The 18,732-nt window shown below is 53.2% G+C and overlaps 2 protein-coding genes across 5 annotated transcripts; one reads left to right on the forward strand and one right to left on the reverse strand.

Annotated features, from left to right (window-relative positions):
• Window positions 1-1,291: 1,291 nt before the first annotated feature.
• Window positions 1,292-11,930, reverse strand: SNRPA (small nuclear ribonucleoprotein polypeptide A). The gene is made up of 7 exons (XM_042919492.1): window positions 11,838-11,930; window positions 11,292-11,386; window positions 8,158-8,330; window positions 5,308-5,487; window positions 3,344-3,517; window positions 2,803-2,891; window positions 1,292-1,673 (listed from the first exon to the last, which is right to left on the reverse strand). The coding sequence occupies exons 2-7, from the start codon at window positions 11,362-11,364 to the stop codon at window positions 1,514-1,516; spliced, it is 849 nt and encodes a 282-aa protein (XP_042775426.1). The 5' UTR covers window positions 11,365-11,386; window positions 11,838-11,930; the 3' UTR covers window positions 1,292-1,513.
• A 123-nt stretch (window positions 11,931-12,053) lies between these two features.
• Window positions 12,054-18,415, forward strand: CE2H19orf54 (chromosome E2 C19orf54 homolog). 4 transcript variants are annotated; one of them, XM_042919488.1, is made up of 7 exons: window positions 12,054-13,287; window positions 15,533-15,601; window positions 16,088-16,212; window positions 16,523-16,652; window positions 16,744-16,814; window positions 17,337-17,453; window positions 17,588-18,415. In XM_042919488.1, the coding sequence occupies exons 1-7, from the start codon at window positions 12,944-12,946 to the stop codon at window positions 17,923-17,925; spliced, it is 1,194 nt and encodes a 397-aa protein (XP_042775422.1). In that variant the 5' UTR covers window positions 12,054-12,943; the 3' UTR covers window positions 17,926-18,415. The 4 variants fall into 4 exon arrangements, with proteins under 4 accessions (XP_042775422.1, XP_042775423.1, XP_042775425.1 ...); XM_042919489.1 differs by having other exon boundaries at window positions 15,539-15,601; XM_042919491.1 differs by having other exon boundaries at window positions 17,401-17,453; window positions 17,588-17,898.
• Window positions 18,416-18,732: the final 317 nt, after the last annotated feature.

Raw genomic sequence — 18,732 nt, forward strand, 5'->3', positions numbered from 1 at the left:
AGTCAGTTAAGCGTCCGACTTCAGCTCAGGTGACAGTCTCATGGTTCGTGAGTTCAAGCCCCACATTGGGCTCTCTGTTGTCAGCATGGAGCCAGTTTCGGATCCTCTGTCCCCCTCTCTGTCTGCCCCTCCCCACCATGCTCTCTCAAAAGTAAACAAACATTAAAAAAAAAAAAAGATTCTCTTCCTCTCCCTCTGCCCCCCTGCCCTTCCTGTGCTCTCTCTCTCAAAAGTAAAACAAAATTCCAGATCAAGGGTGTGAGGGACTACTAAGGAAGGTCCCCATTCGAGCTCCCTTCCATTCATAGTTTCAGTTAGATTACATGATTGTCCAACCGGAAACTACATTTCCTAGACCTTCCCCTGCCGCCAGGGCACTGGAGCCAGAGCTGGTTTAGTCACCTGCCCCAGGCTCCTGGCTGGAGGGTAGCCGGCAGGGAAGATCAGCAGTGTTTGACGGGGCCACACCCCTTGTGCCTGGTTAGTAGCTCCCCATGTGGGATGGGCAGTTCCATCAGCTGCAGTGGCACCTTCCTGGACTCCAGACTGCAGCTCAGTCACAGGTTGCAAACCTGAACTCAAGTGTCCCCAACCCAGGCTGCCACTCCTACTATTCTTCCAATGAGTTCCTGAGTACCCTGCTCCCATCCTTTTCTTCCTGAAGTATCTAGCATGGTTTTTGGGAGACTGCTGCTATGACAGAAAGCATTTTTGTGAAGATTTGAAAAAGGTGAAGAAAAACCTCTTTCTTGGGGCACCTGGGTGGCTCAGTCGGTTAAGCGACCAACTTCAGCTGAGGTTATGATCTCGTGGTTCGTGAGTTCGAGCTCTGCATCAGGCTCTGTGCTGACAGCTTGGAGCCTGGAGCCTGCTTTAGATTCTGTGTCGTCTTCTCTCTGCCTCCCCTGTTTGCACTCTCTCTCTCTCTCAAAAATAAACATTAAAAAAACAAGAAAGAAAAACCTCTTAACACTCTATCATGTTAGAAAAAAACATATAAGTCTATAAAATGAATAGTGTATCCTTAAAGGTAGCATCCTTGTGCAGTACACAACCTGCCCAACTGTACATGGCAGCCTAGGTTTCAATTTCCTGCTCTGAATGCTGATGCAGACAAAATAGAAATTTTCCCAAAGTAGTAAAGGTAACTGAAACTGAGACAAAGTTATACCCTATTCTGTGTTTTCCCAAGGTTGCAAACCCCAATACCCTGAGAGGTCCAAACACCCAGAATATTCTGATGTGTGAGAAAGGGAAGCACAGAGAACAAGAAAATAAGAACGACAAATGGTTGTGAAAAACCAAACCTCAAAAAAACCACTTTAATTCCGACCTAACAGCACCAGGTGCAATGTCTGGGGACAGACTCTGGGTACAATGCTGTGTGGCGACCACTCACTCACACACGGCTCTGAGAAAGCCCCCGAGGGGGGACTTACCTTCAGGGGGCTGAGCCAAGGGGGGAAGGGGTGGCCCCAGAACAGGGGGCAGGGGCAGGCAGGGGAAAAAGGTGCTACTTCTTGGCAAAGGAGATCTTCATGGCATTGTTCTGGGTGATCTTGAAGCCCTGCAGGGCATCACGAGCAGCCCCTGCCTGTACCTCATTGTCAAACTCCACGAATGCGATATCATGCCGCCCGGGGACCAGTCGGACCTCCTTGAAGCCAGGGAACCTGAAAGAAGGGACAGACCTCAGGTATCCAGACTTGGCATCTCCTTCTAACGTTTTGGTATCTGGAGCGTAGAGGCCAGGGATGTTGCTAAGCATCCTACAAAGCACAGGATGCTCCCAGTAACAAAGGACTATCCAGCCCCAAATATGCAAAACGCTACATCGAGGAACCCTAACACAAACAGGTACACACAACATAAGCATATCGTTTAAGGAAATACTTCTATGAACACCTATGCAACCATAAATAACCTAAACCAAGAAACAGGACACTGCCGCCATGTCCTTCCTCAATCATAACCCACCCACCCCATTCCAGAAACAAACACCACCCTTTTCATGATAGGCTGTTTTTCTCCATTCCCTCTTCTCTGCCCTACCTTCCTTCCCCATTAGGCAACCATCTTCAAGTTTACTAGGCATCCTTTCTTCTGCCGCTATTCCTACAAAATACCTATCGCTTGGGGCGCCTGGGTGGCTCAGTTGGTTAAGCGCCCAACTCTTGATTGCAACTCAGGTCATGATCTCACGATTTGAGTTTGGGCCCCGCCTGGGGCTCTGTGCTGACAGCTCGGATCCTGAAGCCTGCTTCAGATTCTGTGCCCCCCCCACCTTCCCCGCTTGTGCACGCGCTCTCTCAAAATAAACTTAAAAAAAAAAAGAAGTTTTTTAGAATGTAAGATCATAAGCAGGGCCACCAGGCGAGCACACACTCCCCTTCCTTCACTAACTAGTGAACAGTTTGTGCGATAGCCACAGGGGCCTACACCCCGGCACGCAAGATTTTAAATATCCCCACCGCCAGCAAATGCAGTTCGAGTTGCCAATTATGGCCGATCCAGCCAGTGCTCCATGCCACCTCATGGCTGTTTTTTGTGCACCTTGCATTTCTGACTCAGAGGCTGGAAAGACGAAGCCCAGAACCTTGACTCCCCCACCCCTCACAAAAGTGGAGGAAGGTCCAGCATGCTCAGCTACTGCTTCCTCCGTTTTTGCCTCCAGTCACTGTCCTGCCTGCAAATCCCCAGCGGGCTCAGGGCTCCACCTGCACAACCCCCAGACTGGTCCCCATGGCGCCATCTCCTGGCCATCGCCCATGGGGCCCCTGCCCAGCTACCGGCCCCACTTACTGGTTGAAAAGCATGGACAGCATGAGCTCGTTGGTCTCCTCGGGCAGGTTGGTGAGGAACAAGATGTGATTTGGTGGATTTTCGGAAAGCTGCAAGGACGTCAACAGACCCCGTGAGTCTAGTGGGGACTTACCCCTTACCGCCTTCCCATTTCCCACCCCCTGCCCCACTGGAGTTCCTTCCGGTCCTTCGCCTGACACACCTGATGTTGCCTGTCGACACTGCCTTGCCCCCATGGGACGATAAGGCACAAAGAGCACTGCTGTATCCATTAGCAGGTGCTGAGCAGAAGTTCACCAAATCAATCTAGGTTCTGGCCACCACTCTAGCCTCACCCTGCCTTTCCAAAGTTCTTCCAATAAACATACCGATCCCTCTCTACCCCAGGGCCTGGCCCCACTGCCATATCCTTATTCTTATCATCTAATGGCACCTCCTCCGGGGGGGCCTGCCCGGATCACCCACCCTAAAACAGCACCCCCACCCATCCCTCTCTAGTCCCGTGTTCTGTTTGTATGAGACCCCAGAAGTAGACACTTACAGGCTGGGCAGGTGGCATCTGCCCCGGCATAAGTTGCTGGGGGGGCATGGCCCCTGGTGGGATCTGGCCGGGCGCCAGGCCTGGAGGCGGGATCATGCCAGGCGGTGGCATGTACGGAGGCTGGCCTGGCATGTGGTGCATGATGCGGGGTGCCTGAGTCATCGGGGGCATGCCCTGCAGAGAGAGGGAGGCAGGACTGAGCGGGGCGGCTGACGGGCAGGAGACAGGTTTGGGGTCAGCAGGAGGCAGAGAGAAGAGGTCATCAGAAGAAACCCTGGGTGTGAAAGACAACAGGGAGAAAGACCCAGATTTGGAAAGAGGTGAAAAAGGGACCTATAGAGACAAAGGTCACCCAAAGGGAAATGGATGGAGCAAACCAGACCCAAGCTTCAAGGGCAAACTCAAGCCAGAAAGTTAAAAAAAATTTTTTTTCTAACATAAAAAAAAAACCAGTCAACGTGACCTAACCTTGTTTATCAATATAGGAGCAGAAAAAAAAAAAGAATACTGGAAAAAATCAAATGCTGACAACTGTTAACAAAAGGAGTGAAAAGAAACGCTATAATGAGCAAGCTGTACTTTTCCTTCCAAAAATAAACTTCAAGGCAAAAAAAAGGGACCTGCAGAAAAAAGAACACAGTGCAAGGCAGAGGTGGACAGGGACAGTCGGGGCAGAGGCAGAAAGAGACGGGAGAGGTGGTGGCAAAGGGGGAGAAGGGAGCCAGTCTGAGGGCACACAACTCATGCACCCAGGGGAGATACCCAGGGAAGGCACCCCGGGGAGGTGGGGCTGCTAGAGTTGAAATCACAGCTGCAGACAAAACAAGGTGGACAAAAAGCTGGGTGCAGAAGAGGAGAGTGAGTAAGAACAGGGAAGCTGGGCAGTGACTCTGACACCGTTGCCAATGCCAGACAAAAGGGGAGCTGGCGTGGGTAAAAGTAGGACAAATACAGGGTGATCCGGTCAGAAAAGCCAACGTGGAGACTCAGAAATAAGGAGTAGATGCAATTCATCTATCCTACTAGGGGCTTTCTCGATTCTGTTTAGAAAACGGGACGGCTCTACTTTTTGTGGCCTCACAAAGGTCCCAAAGAGATTTTCCTGTTTCCTTCTAGAATCTTTTTTGTTCTAAGCTGTCACACTGAGGTCTCTAATTCACCTCAAGTTAACTGATACAGTTGAGGTAGAACTAATTCTTTGCCTTACAGATACCCAGTTGGCCCAGCACCATTTACCAGCAGAAAAAAAAAAAAAAAAAAAGGCCTTTCACTACTGGACCCCAGTGGTAACTTCATAGGCGAAACAGACTGCCAGCGCCTTCCCAAAATTCCTGTTAGCATTCTGATTGCAACTGTGTTGAGTTTTAGACCAATGTGGAGAACTGACATCTCAACAAGTCTTGATTGAGTCTCGCATCCATTTGTTGAATTCATCTCCCACTTCTCTCAGCGAGATTCTGTTGTTTTGGTGGGGGGTTCTACACACCTTCCGTTGGATTTACTCCCGAGCTCTTTTTCAGTTTGGAGTCTACTTCTTTGGTGCTATCACACGAAAATAAAACTTCTTCCGTACCGACCTTATGTCTGGTGGCCCTGCTAAATTAAATTCGCTAATCCAGAAAAAATTGATGCGTGGCTTCCTCTGGATTTTCTGCATAGGCATTAACTTAAAAGACACAGGCAGCAGGATCAAGGTCAAGGGGAGGAAAAAAAAAAAACAACAAAGGACTGAGACACAGAGAGAGATCCTGAGAAAGCTGGGCAAGCAAGGAGGCATTTCTAAGTGCAGACACCATTACACAGGTGTTTAATCCCTGAGACAGGCGCACAATCTCTAGAAGCAAATGAAGGAGAGGGGGTGTGAATGCCCAAGGGGAGACCCCTACACATACACTGTGCCCATAAGCCAGGCCATGAGGAAGGCCTGATGGGGGAAAGAGCAGTATCCCTGGGCTCTGGCTTACCGGGACAGGCCCCTGGACAGCCCCCACCACGGGGGCGGCTGCCCCACCCTGCACGGCCTTCTTAGCAGCTGGGGTCTCCTGGCTCTTGGGCTTCCTCTTCTCCCGCTTGCGGTCCCGCTCCACGAAGGTGCCCTTCATCTTGGCAATGATATCCGAGTCAGTCTTGGCATACTGAATGCGCTGCCAAACAGAGAGCAGAAGGGTGAAGAATGTAGATTTATTTCAAGGCCAAATGGCCCGGGTACAAGAGCAGACCTTTCCAGTCACTCCGAGAGCCATGTTACAGAAATCACCAGCCTCAACATTCTCATCTGTAAAATGGGGACTGTGGTATTTCCCATTCGAAAGGATGAGTCTAAGGACTAAATGAGCTGAAGTGCTTTGAAGGGTAGCTGGCACGGACTTCGGTCACTGGGTGTTGAAGGGAAAATGGGACAGTCCTGGACATCGGGCCAAAGGCAGAAAGCCTGAGGAAAAAAAGGGCAACACAGGAACACTGTGCAAGGGGGTTCCGGTCACACCACAGTTTAGACTCCCAGGCTAATAAATCTCAACCTCAATAGTCTATGGAGAACCTAGACTCTGTGGGTACAGCAATGAGCCTATCAAAAGGCCCCTGCCCTCATGCTGTAATTCACTGAGGAAGACACAATGAAAAAAGATTAAAAAGTGAACTGTAGGGGCGCCTGGGTGGCTTAGTCGGTTAAGCATCTGACTTCGGCTCAGGTCATGATCTCACGGTTCATGGGTTCAAGCCCCATGTAGGGCTCTATGCTGACAGCTCAGAGCCAGGAGCCTGCTTCTGATTCTGTATCCCACCACCCCCGCACCTCTCCCGCTCATGTGGTCTCTCTCTCAAAAATAAACATTAAAAAAAAAGAAAGTGAACTGGAGAAGTGGGTGGGAAGTGCTGAAAAAACTGAAAATTTCAGGGGCGCCTGGTGAGCTTAGTCTGTAGAGTATGGGACTCTCAATCTCAGGGTCAGGAGTTCAAGTCCCACATAGGGTGTGAAACCTACTTTAAAAAAAAAAAAAAAAGATTAAGAATTGAAAATTTCATGGGGCGCCTGAGTGGTTCAGTTGGTTGAATGTCCAACTCTGGATTTCAGCTCAGGTCATGACGTCGTTTGTGAGATCGAGCCTGGTGTTGGGGTCTGGAGACCGCGGAACTTGCTTGGGATTCTCACTCCCTTTCTGCTCCTCCCAGGCTTGTAGGTACACATGTGCTTATGCTCCCTCACTCAAAATAAATAAATGTTTAAAAAAAAAAATTTTAGATGTGGCCAGGAAAGGCCTCAATGATGTGACCCTGGTGTAGAGACAGAGGAATGGAGGGAAAGAGCCTTCTAGCAAAGGACCAGCAGAGTGAAGGTGTGCAGTGTGTTCAAGGAAAGGCAAGATCAATGCAGACTAGGAGGGAGGAGAGAAAATCACAGAGGCATCGGAGGAACTCTGGAGACCTTGGTGAAACTTGGCTTTTTTTTTTTCCTGAGAAAGCTGGGAGCCATGGAGTGTCATAAGCAGGGAGTGATGAGACTTCACTGGTGTGCTGGAAGAAACGCTGTGGCTGCGGCACAGAGAACAGCCTGTGGGGAGCAGGGGTCAGAGCAGAGACCAGGTCAGCAGCAGGGGAGGGGTGAGGAGTAGGCAGCGGTGGATATTTTGAAGGTAGGGTTGACAGGCTCCCCGACAGAGCTCACTGGTGCTTGAGTGTTTGATATGGTCCAAGGGGTGATTTGGGAAGCAGAGCAGGGAGGAGGATCAAGTAAGATCGTGGTCTTTATACTTCAAAAACTAATTTCTAGCTGCTCCAGAAAAACATCAGAAGATGTGGCCAAGTCTGGGCTCCCACGCCCAGAGAAAACAGCAGGCAAATCAGTGCCCCCTCCCAACATGGAGGGGAGGGTTCCAGGCTACCCCACGGCCCCCAGGGCCCGCTGTCTTCCACAGGAGGCGATCTGCCTGGGACCTGGACACCTGAGCATTGCTTTCCCTACCCAAGGGAGTAGGTTCAGGGAGGCATATTCCAATCAGATGTAACTCAAACACTGGTTAAGAGGGACAAGGGGAAGGACCCAGGAACCAAAGATGTCTGCCAGTGATGTGGCAGGAATTCTAGTTCAGGGCGGGCACTTTAAGCCATTCTTCACCTCCCAGAAGGCAGCCCACCCCCCGGCCGGCCACTTAGTCTCCTTAACACCTGCAACCCACCCGATTCTCCCCATTCACGACCCCCCGCGCTGGTCCTGGCCCAAACCCTCACACCTGGGAAGCTGACCCAGCCTCCCCTAACCTCCCCCCTCAAATCCATTCTCCCAACGGCCAGAGGCAACTCCCTAAACCCTTCCATGGCTCCCCACCACCTGCAGAGTCAAGTCCACTTGCAAGACAAACTCTGGCCCCTGGGCCTGACTTCTGACTTGCTCTCCAGGCCATACTCTGCCCCCACTCCCACCCTTTCGCTCCAGCCAAACAGACTTGACCAACTTTCCTAATGTTCTCGGTTATCTAACGCTTTCTCCCCTGCTTCCCCCAGCTAGTCTTTCTCCTTGGAGCCTCAAATCCAGAAAGCCTTCCCTGAACCCCTGGACTGGGTAAGGTGCCTCCTCTAAGCTCTCCAAGCTCTGGGCACCTCCCCCATCCCAGCCCTGACACTTCTAAGAGGTCACCATCTGGGGGCACTGTGTGTCCTCCACCCCCACCCCAGTACAAAGAACAGTGAATGCTGACAAACAGCAAGAGGGACTGCCGACTTTAGGAGACTGGACGGCGGGAGACGGGAGGCCCAGACCCATCCAGTCTGCCACAGCACCGCGGTGCGCACACACCCTCCACACCCACAGTGCTCACCATGGGCTTGTCGTAGAAGGGGAAGCCCTGCATGGAGCGCAGGGCGTTGGTGGCGCTGCTGACCTCCTTGAAGATGACAAAGGCCTGGCCCCTCATCTTCAGGCTTCGGGAAACCAGGATATCCAGGATCTGGCCAAACTGGGAGAAGATGGCGTACAGGGACTTCTTCAGCTCTGCAGGGGGAGGAAGGAAAGCACCCGTGGGTGACTGGAGGTCTTGGTACCTTGTCCTGGGGGTTGAGTTCCTTTTCCAGAGCCAGGCATGGCCCAGAATGGACACCATCAGCCAAAGGCCACGGTGCCACAGGTCTGGAACCCCCAAGAGGCAGCAACACCAGCAGCGGCCAAGAATCACTGGGATGGGTCGTGTGCGCTCCCGTGTGCACGGACAGTACTGGTACCTGCCTCCTGGGGCTGTCACATAAAGTACAGGAGCCACACATAACAAAGGGCACACGGTAAATGCTCGATACACGTGAGCATTCTTTTCTTTGTCACCGGCACCTTGACCCAGGCCTGTGTGACGTGGCCCTGGCCAACATCTCCAATATCATCCCCCCACACTCCACCCCTCTCCCGTTATCTCTAGCCGCACTGGCCTCACAGCCCTTTCTCAGGCCGGTACACACGTGTGGCCTCAGGACCTTTGCGCTGGCTGCTGCCTCCACGGCAAAGACCTTTCTCCTTCTGGTCACCCAGGTCTCAGTAAAAGTGTTCCCACCACAGAGACCTTCCCCGACCACCCTGTCTAAATAAATGCCACCTACTGTCGCTCTCTCCACTCCCTTGTACCTAACTGCTTTTCCCTCCCGGCATTTCCCACCTCCTGACGTCATGCTGGCTAACCTGCCGTTTAGCTATCCTGAAGAGCCACAAGCCTCTCCACTGTTTACTGCAGTACCCCCATGCTCAGTGCAGGCTGTAGCACCCACGCTTCTCCAAAAACAGTTGCATGAATAACAATACCACTAAACGTCTTTTTACGGAAAGAACTTCACTAAATTCTTACAACTGCTTCCTGAGGCAGCAACTGTAATGGTCTCACTTTTTTAATAACGTGGAAACAGCTCTCAGAGGATTTGTCACTGGCTCAACAGGAGTGTCCCGAAGGTACCGGGAAGAGCCTTAGAGAGCTGGGATGGGGGCCAGGACCCAAGTCCATCTGAACCCAAGGCCACCATAGATCACTAACAAACTGCCATACCTAACAGAATATAATACCAGGGCCCCTGGGTGGCTCAGTCGGTTGAGCGTCTGATTTCAGCCCAGGTCATGATCCCACAGTTTGTGAGTTCGTGAGTTTGAGCCCCGCTTCAGGCTCTGTGTTGACAGCTCGGCACCTGGAGCCTGCTTTGAATTCTGTCTCCCTCTCTCTCCGCCCCTCCCCTGCTCATGCTCGGTCTCTCTCTCAAAAATAAAATGTTAAAAGAAAAAAATTTCAAACAGAAAAGGCACCCGAGCTGAAGACACTTGCTGAAAGACTAGGTGAGGAAAGAAAAGAAAATTCAGGAGAGGGTGGGGTCAAGAGGGAAGTAAAAGGTGTTCTGGCGCAGTCAGCCAAAAATTCTGCTGACACCATTTCTGGTGTTGGTCTCCATCCGCCACACCCGTGAACCCAGTTTGGGGCTCGGCCATTCCCCCAGACTCTGGGCCTCTCTCCTTCCCTTCTCTCCTGCCCACTCAAGTTCACCGTCCACACATCGTGTCCCTCGCCTGGCTCCCAGATGCCCTCAGGACAAAGTCTATGGGCCTATCCTCCCACAAGATCCCATGAGCTATCAGCGCACTGCTCACTGGAAGGTTCTGAGTCCCAAGCCTCAGTCACACACAACTACTTGGTAGTTTCCAGAATAGCCTGGGCTCTCTTTTGCTCCTACACACCATCATATGTTGGTCCAGGTTCAGAACGCTCTTCTCCCTCATATCATATATACTGTTTCTTCGACCTGGAAGGCTTTTCCAAGACATCTCCTCTTCCACGAATGGGAACAAATCCCTCTATCTAGATGCTCAAACCCAGTCCTGATCACTCTGGTTGTGCTTCCCAATCATGGCCCTGGCGACTCTGGGCTATCACTGTCTGGAAGCAGGTCTGTCTTTCCCAATGGAATATGGCTCCATGAAGGCAAAACGGGGAATGTCTGTCACCGGGTGTTTTCCCAGCATCATAGAGAATTGGCTGAGCATGATACTCTAGGAGCATATAAGGAATTTATGTGGCTTGTTTTGCTTTCTTCAACAGTAACTTTATTGGTAACCTCAAAACTTAATCCCAGCAAGCTCCATTGGTTCTCCCAACAATTTTCTTAAGGTGATAATAAGAGCTAAGTTCCATCCAGCCCATACTAACTGCCATGTACCATAAAAGTCAACACCGTTTGGATATTTAGCTAGTTTAATCCACGTAACATCCACGCAAAGAAAATATCAGAGGACTTTGCTCAATTTTCAAATATAGAAAATAAGGTTCAATCAAGGTGATAATGTCAAAAACCGAGTTCTTAAGCAGAATTCCGTAGTGGTGGCCTCAACCACTTTACCTTGCTGCATGACCCTGGGCAAATCACATCATGCCTGAGCCTGTCTCCTCATCTGAGAAACAGGAGTAATAGCTCCTTCCTGAAGGTTTGTTGTTGAAAATTTACTGTAACAGAGATTTACATACCAGTACCTGGTAACAGTGCTAGCCATCGTTACTATGATCTCATTTTCTTTTTGAAATTAAAACCTATCCATTGTGGGCTGATCGGGGAGAACAAACACCACAATGACCAAGACAATCCCAGAGCTTACCCTCATGCTCACATAACAGCCCAGAGCAATCAGGGCTTGAGCGGGAGATGTCCAGGGCCTATGGGAAGTCAGAGGCAGGCACCAGAGGGGAAAGAGGATGGGGAAAGCTTCTTGGAGGCGTCCTGTGAGCTGAAGCCTGGAAGGATGGACAGTGACCAAGTTGATGGCCAAGCTGATAAGATGAACTGAAGGAGTGTTAGAGACACAGAATGCAGCGTGGGCAAAGGCTCAAGGATTAACCCTAACAGTTTGGCTGGCTAGAGAAAGGGAAGGAAGAGAAGTGAATGCTGGAGATGGAAGAGTGCGAGGTAACCTGGAATCTGGACTATCCTGAGAACTCACCATCCTTCTTGATCTTCTCGTTGAGGTTGTTGATATAAATAGTGTGGTTGGGGCGGGTCTCGGGGACTGCCATGGAGAGAGGTGCCGAGGTAGAGCTGAAAGAAGGAAAAAGGTTAACTTCAGCCCTGGGTTTCTCCGAATCCTTTGCCCCAAAGCGAGCTTAACGGGCTGCTCAGGGATCTTCCTTTCACGAGGAAGCCAGGAGAGGCGGGAAGGAGGCAGAGACTGGAAAACAAAGCGAAAGCAGGACACGGCTCCGCCTCCCCGCGTGGGAAATCTCGAGAGGTTTACTACGAGTCCCAGGATGCTCTACGCGAACCAGTAGGCGGAGCGTCCTAAGTGGCAACTCCCATAGGCCCACGAGCTCAAAGGGCGGCCCAGGAGAAAAAGTGCGAATGTAAGAGCCAGTTAAGGAGAGAAAACTCCGCGGCGCCCTAACCTCGCGCAGCGAGAAAACAGTTTCTCCACAGGAGGCACGGGAAAGCCCAGGCGCCAAGCGCTCCGCCCGCCCGGCGTAGATGGCCGCCTGCACCCCACATTACTCACCAACAGAGGCGCAGCTCACGCAAGTGTCGCCTCCTACGTTTCTGAGAGCCGACTGTAAAAGCTTCCTCTCCTGGTCCCGCCCTTGTCTTTCTGCAAGCCAATCCCGTGCCGAAACTCAGCAGCTTAACCAATCAGAGTAATCCTCGCCCCTTCGCCCAAAACTTGCCAATCAAAACGACATTTGGGTTCCCGCCTCGGCCGAAAACGCCCCACCGGACCCGCCCCTGGGGGGTCCACGGACCAATCAGTGAAGGCCGAGCCCCCTCACGCGCTTCTTGCCAATGGAGAAGCCGCTCGCGCTTCAGTCTCTTCCGGGGGCAGTCCTTTGATAGCTTCTCCTCTCCCCCACCGCCCTGCCTTCTCTCGTCACGTGACGCCACTGGGCCGGACACGGGTCGCGAGTACTACCACGTGATATGGGAAAAAATGTGTGCTGCGGCCACCATTTTGCTGGAAGAGGAGGAGCGTTTTATTTTCAGGCTCCACTACGTATCCCGGCGGTGTTGCGGCTCACAACGTCCTCCGATCCCTGAACCTTCCCCAGCCCACGGGACTTTTCCTTTTGCGCTCTGATTCCAGGACCTTCTCTACGACTAAGCCATTCTCCCTGCCGGGTGTCCTTTTGATCTCTTGACCTCTGATTCAAAGGTCAGCTTGAAGGTTCCGAACTCGGGCCTGGAATGTGAGGGGTTACAGAGCCTAAATTCCCTAGTCTCTAGCCCTGGGCCCCGAAGTCCCACCCCGTAGGGCCTCGCCCCAGGTCCTATCCTTCGTTTTCCCAAAACTGACTCCCGAGTTTCCAGACCTGGCCCGGGATGATACCATAACTTTTACTAAATTACCCTCCTTGAGCCTGGCAAAGCAACCCCAAACCACAAATCTATTCCCGGATAAAAGACCACTCCCTGTTAACTGTTAGATCTCTGATGATACGGGTCAGCCTAACCCCTGCTCCCCTAGTTCCACATGTCAGTCCTGATCCTTTTAATCCCACTGCTCGGCACCCAAGTTCTGGAACTCCGCTGTAAAACCTTCAGAACTTCTATCCCTGCGATTAACTCATTTTAGAGGATCCATCCCTCTCCCATCCTCAAATCTTCCAGGCTATGCATGCCGTAGGAGACCCAAAAATGAGTTCTCCATGCTCTCCTCCCCTAGAGCCCCCAGCCCCTTCTCCAGGAATCCCTGTTCCCCAAGGACCCATCACTCCACCTCTTTCTCTGCCCCCAAACCTGCCCAGTTTAGCTTTGCTGCCCCCTGCCTCGAATCTCCAGGCCCCTATTCCCCCACCACCCCCATTGCCGCCTCCACCCGCCGTTGGGGGGCCGGCTCCCCCTCATGTCTTCGGTCTAGAGAAGAGCCAGCTCCTGAAGGAGGCTTTAGAGAAGGCCGGCCCAGTCCCCAGGAGCAGAGATGACGTGAAGAGGCTCCTGAAGCTGCAGAAGGACCGGTAGGGTCTCACCGAACCACCTGTCCGCAGATCACTTCTGCCATCTCCTCTTGGGGTTTCCCATTTCCTCAAGGTCAAACAACCTGAGTGCTTCAGCCCCCTACTTAGACCTGTTCAGTGGTGTACCTTCACCAAAGAAGAGAGATCCTGCCCTCACAGGCACCTAGTCCAGCAGCAGAGACAGATCCCTCCCTCACCAGTGACAGAGCTGTAATGAGGGAGTCCTGAGGGATCACAAGGCCAAGGCTGGCGGGGGAGGTGTTAGTGGGGCCTGCCTGGAGAAGGGGACCCCTGAGAGCTATCCTGTAGGTGCAGGGGTATGCGATGAGGGGAGTAAACAAACTGTTCAGAGGTGCGGGCTGAAATGGAAAGGTGTTCTTTTCAGGCATCTGCAAATATTTCTTTCACAGGTTGGTGGGGGGCAGGTAGTAAACATGGGGTTCCACAGGTGGACCGGAGCCAGATCACACAGAGCACGGGCGCCACGTGGAGGAAGGTGAACTGTCCTGAGGGCACCGGGGAGCCATTGAGGGGCTTTGCACAGAGAGGGAGGCTACCTGAGGGGAGTAGGGGTGGTAAGACAGTCAGGGGGCCCAAGAGACCCAGGCAGGAGGGGGCTAGACCTGGCCTTGAGGCTGTGGTGGGTGAGCCGATACAATGAGTTACTCAGACCCGTGGAAGAAACCCCCAGCTCTCTAGATAAGTTTATAATCTGTTCTAAATGCCCTAACCAAAGGGAGGCAAATGTAATGCAAGTAACAATCACCCGTTATTCCAGGTCTGCCGTTTATCAGGCCCTGTGCTAAGTGTCCTTAGGTATGTACTTTATCCTCTCAGTGATTCTTTGAAATAGGAACTATGATGTCATTTTCCATATAAAGAAACGGAGGCTCAAGAAGGTGAAGTCACTTAGCCAAAGAGGTTAGAAGAGGTAGAGCCCAATTTGCATTCAGGCGGCTTTTAACCACTGTGCTGTGATAACACCTTTCATCCGGAGGGTGCCCCAAACTGGGAACCAGGAGCTTTAGGTTCCCCCCCGACCCCAGTCTTGCTCTTGGAACAGAAATACTGTCTAAGCAAGTTGCCCTTCCCCTCCTGAGCTCTGGGGCAGGATCGGGATCAAAATTTTCGGAGTGGCCCCCCCCAAGGGTGGGGCTGGGCAGGCCTGCGAGGGCTCATTAGCAGGGTGATCTCTTAGGCCGTGAGCATGTTGTTACCTGTTTCTACTCTAGGCTGAGTTAAGGAATCTTCATCCCTATTTGACAGGCACGGGAAGGGAGAAAAAAATCGCAGGAAGCGTATAGGTATAGAGACACCTCTTTGAGAAATGTTGTCTAATTAGTCCATTTTTCTGGCTCCTAGTGGCAAAGCTTTTACACGTCTGTCCTTTGCTCCTTCAATAACTGAGAGAAGGAGCAGGGAGGGAGCAGAAGGTGGAAGAAGGGTTCCCACTGAGCAGATGAGGAACACTGAGGCCTGGGAAGGGAGAGGTGTCTCCTCAGGGGAGAAGGAAGTCTTCATCAGAGCCTGGAGCTGCCCTCAGGCTTTAGGACAGCCAGGCCGGGCGCCTTTCGCCACCCCTCAACACCACTGTTGCAGGATTTTTTGCCACAATACCCGGGGTTTATTGTCTCGCAGCTTCGAAGAGTGAAGAGGTGGACACAAAATGAGCAGCAGGCAAAAAGTTTACTGGACTATAAGATGAGAAAGTAAGAATAGTACGAAAGTGCTCTTTGCAGAGGGGACCTTTGAAAGTGAACGCCCAAGGACTCTAGGCAAGGGTCCTTGTTTTCTAAGGTTCTGGTCACCCTCCCCCCCCCCCCTTCCGCCTTGTTCCTTCTCAGGTTATTGGCTGGACAACTCTAGGTGCTGGGTTGTCCACTCCTGATTGGCTCGTTTCCATTGTAAGAGGTGGTCTATGGCCCCACCGTTCCTTGTGGGTTGTAAGACTTTAGGGTCTGATATTTAGTCGGGTCTTTTGTCAAATTCCTGAGGAAGTAGGTAGTGTCTGTTAACATTCTTAAGAGGAGCCTTACCCCTGGTGGGGGGGGGGGGGTTGCTGTGGTCAGACACTCCCAGCATTGTGCCAAAATATGTCTCTCCCCACCCAGGGACCTCAGGTCCTAATCCTTTCCCTCTCTGCCTGTTTTATCCTATTTTTTTCCAATCATACTGTTGACAGGCAGACCTCAAGGGGGGACCGAGGAGCTGGTTCCCCTGTGACCTGAGCGCGGCTCTTATTCAGTTTCAGAAGTGACTTGCAGTGGATCCTCTTCTGTGCCGACCTGCCCTCCCTCATCCAGGAAGGCCCTCAGTACGTGCCCTGATCTGGGACCCCAACCCCTGTCTGCCTTTGCTGTGCTTCCAGAGAACCTATCTGTAGGGTGGGGGGCGTGGGTTCATCCCAGCCCGCATGAGGCAAGGAGGAGGGGTGGGAAAGGGGGAACTTGAGGGGGCGGGGGTCCAGGGCGCATGCGGAGTAAACTGCTGGAATGGATGAGCAAGTAAGCAAGTGAACGGCCTTCATCTCTGACTCCGCTTCTTCCGCACCTCCTCCTCCTGAAAGCCCAGGTGACTTTCCCCACCCTCCCGTTGTCCCTGCAGCCCTCCAGCCCTGGCCACAGGCCATGGTCTCCCTCTCCCCCAGGAAGAGGGAAGTGAGGTCTCCCCACCGGGCCTGGGAGAAGGAGGGAAACCCCCAGTGCAGTAGACCTGTTCCCCACACTCCAGCTTCCGGGACAGAGAGGGCCCAGTAAAGACCCGACTTAGGGGTTCAGGGACTGGGCATGTCTCTCTCCAGGTGTGGGCTGGTGGCCTTGTGGATGGCAGGCACGCTCCTGGCACCGCCCAGCGGCATCCCCCTGGAGAGACTTGTGCAGATGGCCGTGGACAGAGGCTACACGGCCCAGGGAGAGATGTTCTCCGGTGAGTTGGGTTCAGAAGGGTCGCAAGCCAGGCGTGCAAGGAGACCCCGTTCCGTTCTTCAGGCCCTTCTCCCCACCCAGTAGAGTGTTACGAGTTGGACTCTGGAAACAGGATGTCTTCATTCCCCCGCCCAGCTCTGCCACCTCCTGCCAAGTGGCTGTGGACACGCAGCTTGCCGTCTCTGTGCCTCATTTTCTGCATTTGTACAAAGAGGTGGCGGTTATGGTGACGATTAAAGGCGCCGATCCTCAGTTAGCCCGTGGCTTGGAGCCAGGCACATGGTGATCCTTCTGTCTGTGTCGTCCTGCAGTGGCCAACATGGGCAAGCTGGCCCAGGAGGCACTGGGCTGCCAGGCTGAGCTGCTCTGCGGTGGCCTGGGTGGTCCCAACAGAGACCGTGTCCTGCGGCACCTCGTCTCCGGACATCCCTTGCTCATCCCGTATCCCAGGGCCTAGAAGGGAGCTGGGTGGGGATGGGGAAGGGTCGTTCCCAGGACCACACCGCAGCTTTGGCCTTAACCCCAGTGGCAGCTACGACGAGGACTTCAACCACGAGCCGTGTCAGAGGAAGGGCTACAAGGCCCACTGGGCAGTGAGCACAGGTGGGTCTTCCCTCCCGCATCCCTGTATGCTCACCCTGGATGTCCCTAGCCCCTATCACCCCTACATTCTCACCCTTATGCTGGCATTTCACTCATACTTGAGGCAGGGACTGGGGCTGGGCTGTCCCTGTCCCAGCAGGGTACTCAGCAGGGACCTGGCAGGGAGCAGGTGACTCAGTATCTGCCAGTCACCGTTTCTGTAAACAGAAGCTCAGAGCATAGACTTTAGAATCAAACAGGACTCCAGGTCTGGTCCAGCCACTTCCAGGCTCTGTGACCCTGGGCTTCCATTTCTCCGTCTGGAAATCAGGATGACAGTGGGCAAAGTACATAAAATCTGAACAACGCAGGCACATTGCTCGTGTCAGTAAACAGCGATCGGCCTGGTCATTCCCAGCTGCCTACAAGAAGGTTGATTCACACATTAGGTGGCCTGGATTGAGGCTCCCCCCATGCCGGGGTCTGTGGCCTCGAGGGCTCCACTGAGCATTGTTTTTGTTTTTTGTTTTTTTCACTAGACAGCAGGAGAGGATCGGGTGATGATGCTTGCTCTGTTTAATGCCACCTCCCCTCCCTGTGCTACTAGGCTGGAGGAGGCGGGACTTAAAAAAGCCTGGAGCCTGGAGCCAGATACCCTGGGTCAGTCCCAGCCCAGCTGTGTGCCCATGGCCCACTGACTTCTCTGTAACGTGGTGTGAGGGTGGTACCACGCCTACCCTGAAGGGCTACGGCGGGGAGCTCACTCCAGCTCACGGCCTCTGCTCTCCTCCCAGGGGTCCTGCTGGGGACGCAGGCTGTGCCAGGCCTCGGCTATTCTGAGGACCCCGAGCTGCCAGGTCTGTTCCACCCGGTGCCCAGCACAGCCCGCCAGCCACCATCCCTGCCAGAGGAAGGTTCCCCAGGAGCCGTCTACCTTCTCTCCAAGCAGGGCAAGAGTTGGCATTACCAGCTGTGGGACTACGACCAGGTCCGGGATAGCAACCTGCAGCTGACAGACTTCTCGCCCTCGCGGGCCGCTGATGGCCGGGCATACGTGGTGCCCGCTGGAGGGGTGCGGGCCGGCCTCTGTGGCCAGGCCCTGCTCCTCAGCCCGAAGGACTCCAGCTGCTAGCCTGCTGCATCCCTGAGCCGGGTGACAGGGCCCCCGGCCACAGCTCGGCTCTGTCACCATTGGAAGAGTGCCCCAGTGTCCTTTTTCCAACAGCCGTGGGAGTGGGCTCTGTTCCTGAGGACCTCCAGCCAGAGATCCTCCATGCAGAGGCCCCCTCCCACTCCCCGTATGTCTCCTTCTCCCACACTCGCCCCCGGTAGTAAGCTCCTACTGTGTGGCTGGGAGCAAAGCCAGGAGCAGCTAGACAAGCTCCCTGTCCAGGAAAGACACTGACCACAGGTCAACCCGCAGGTCCCATCTGTCCCACCTGAATGTTGCATCCAGCCATTTTTCACTGGTGACCATCCTCCTCTCTCTGGACTGGAGCCTCCTCACTAGACCCTTTGCTGCCCCCCAGTCTGTTCCCATGGAGCCTAGGAAGCCTTGCTTTTTAAAATGCAAACCAGGGGCGCCTGGGTGGCTCAGTCGGTTGAGCGTCCGACTTTAGCTCAGGTCATGATCTCACAGTTCGCGAGTTCAAGCCCTGCATCAGGCTCTGAGCCTGCTTGGGATTCTGTGTCTCCTTCTCTCTCTGCCCCTCCCTTGCTCATGCCCTGTCTCTGTCTCAAAAAGTAAATAAAAACATTAAAAAAAATGTTTAAATGCAAACCAGGCGGGCAAACCAGCCTGGGTGGCTCAGTCCATTGAATATTCCACTTCAGCTTAGGTCATGATCTCACGGTTCGTGGGTTCAAGCCCCACATCGGGCTCTGTGCTGACAGCTCAGAGCCTGGAGCCTGCTTGGGATTCTGTGTGTATGTCTGTCTC

This window comes from Panthera leo, chromosome E2 (genome assembly GCF_018350215.1).
Source record: "Panthera leo isolate Ple1 chromosome E2, P.leo_Ple1_pat1.1, whole genome shotgun sequence".
NCBI classification, from domain to species: domain Eukaryota; kingdom Metazoa; phylum Chordata; class Mammalia; order Carnivora; family Felidae; genus Panthera; species Panthera leo.

Excerpts from the sequence above, each read along its gene's own strand:
- SNRPA (XM_042919492.1), bottom strand. The coding sequence starts at position 11,364 with ATGGCAGTCCCCGAGACCCGCCCCAACCACACTATTTATATCAACAAC. Across the intron at positions 8,331-11,291 it reads CGAGAAGATCAAGAAGGATG|AGCTGAAGAAGTCCCTGTAC; the intron begins GTGAGTTCTCAG and ends CTCCCCCTGCAG. Across the intron at positions 5,488-8,157 it reads CCTTCTACGACAAGCCCATG|CGCATTCAGTATGCCAAGAC; the intron begins GTGAGCACTGTG and ends TCTGTTTGGCAG.
- CE2H19orf54 (XM_042919488.1), top strand. The coding sequence starts at position 12,944 with ATGCATGCCGTAGGAGACCCAAAAATGAGTTCTCCATGCTCTCCTCCC. Across the intron at positions 15,602-16,087 it reads CTCATCCAGGAAGGCCCTCA|GTGTGGGCTGGTGGCCTTGT; the intron begins GTACGTGCCCTG and ends GTCTCTCTCCAG. Across the intron at positions 16,815-17,336 it reads CCACTGGGCAGTGAGCACAG|CAGGAGAGGATCGGGTGATG; the intron begins GTGGGTCTTCCC and ends TTCACTAGACAG.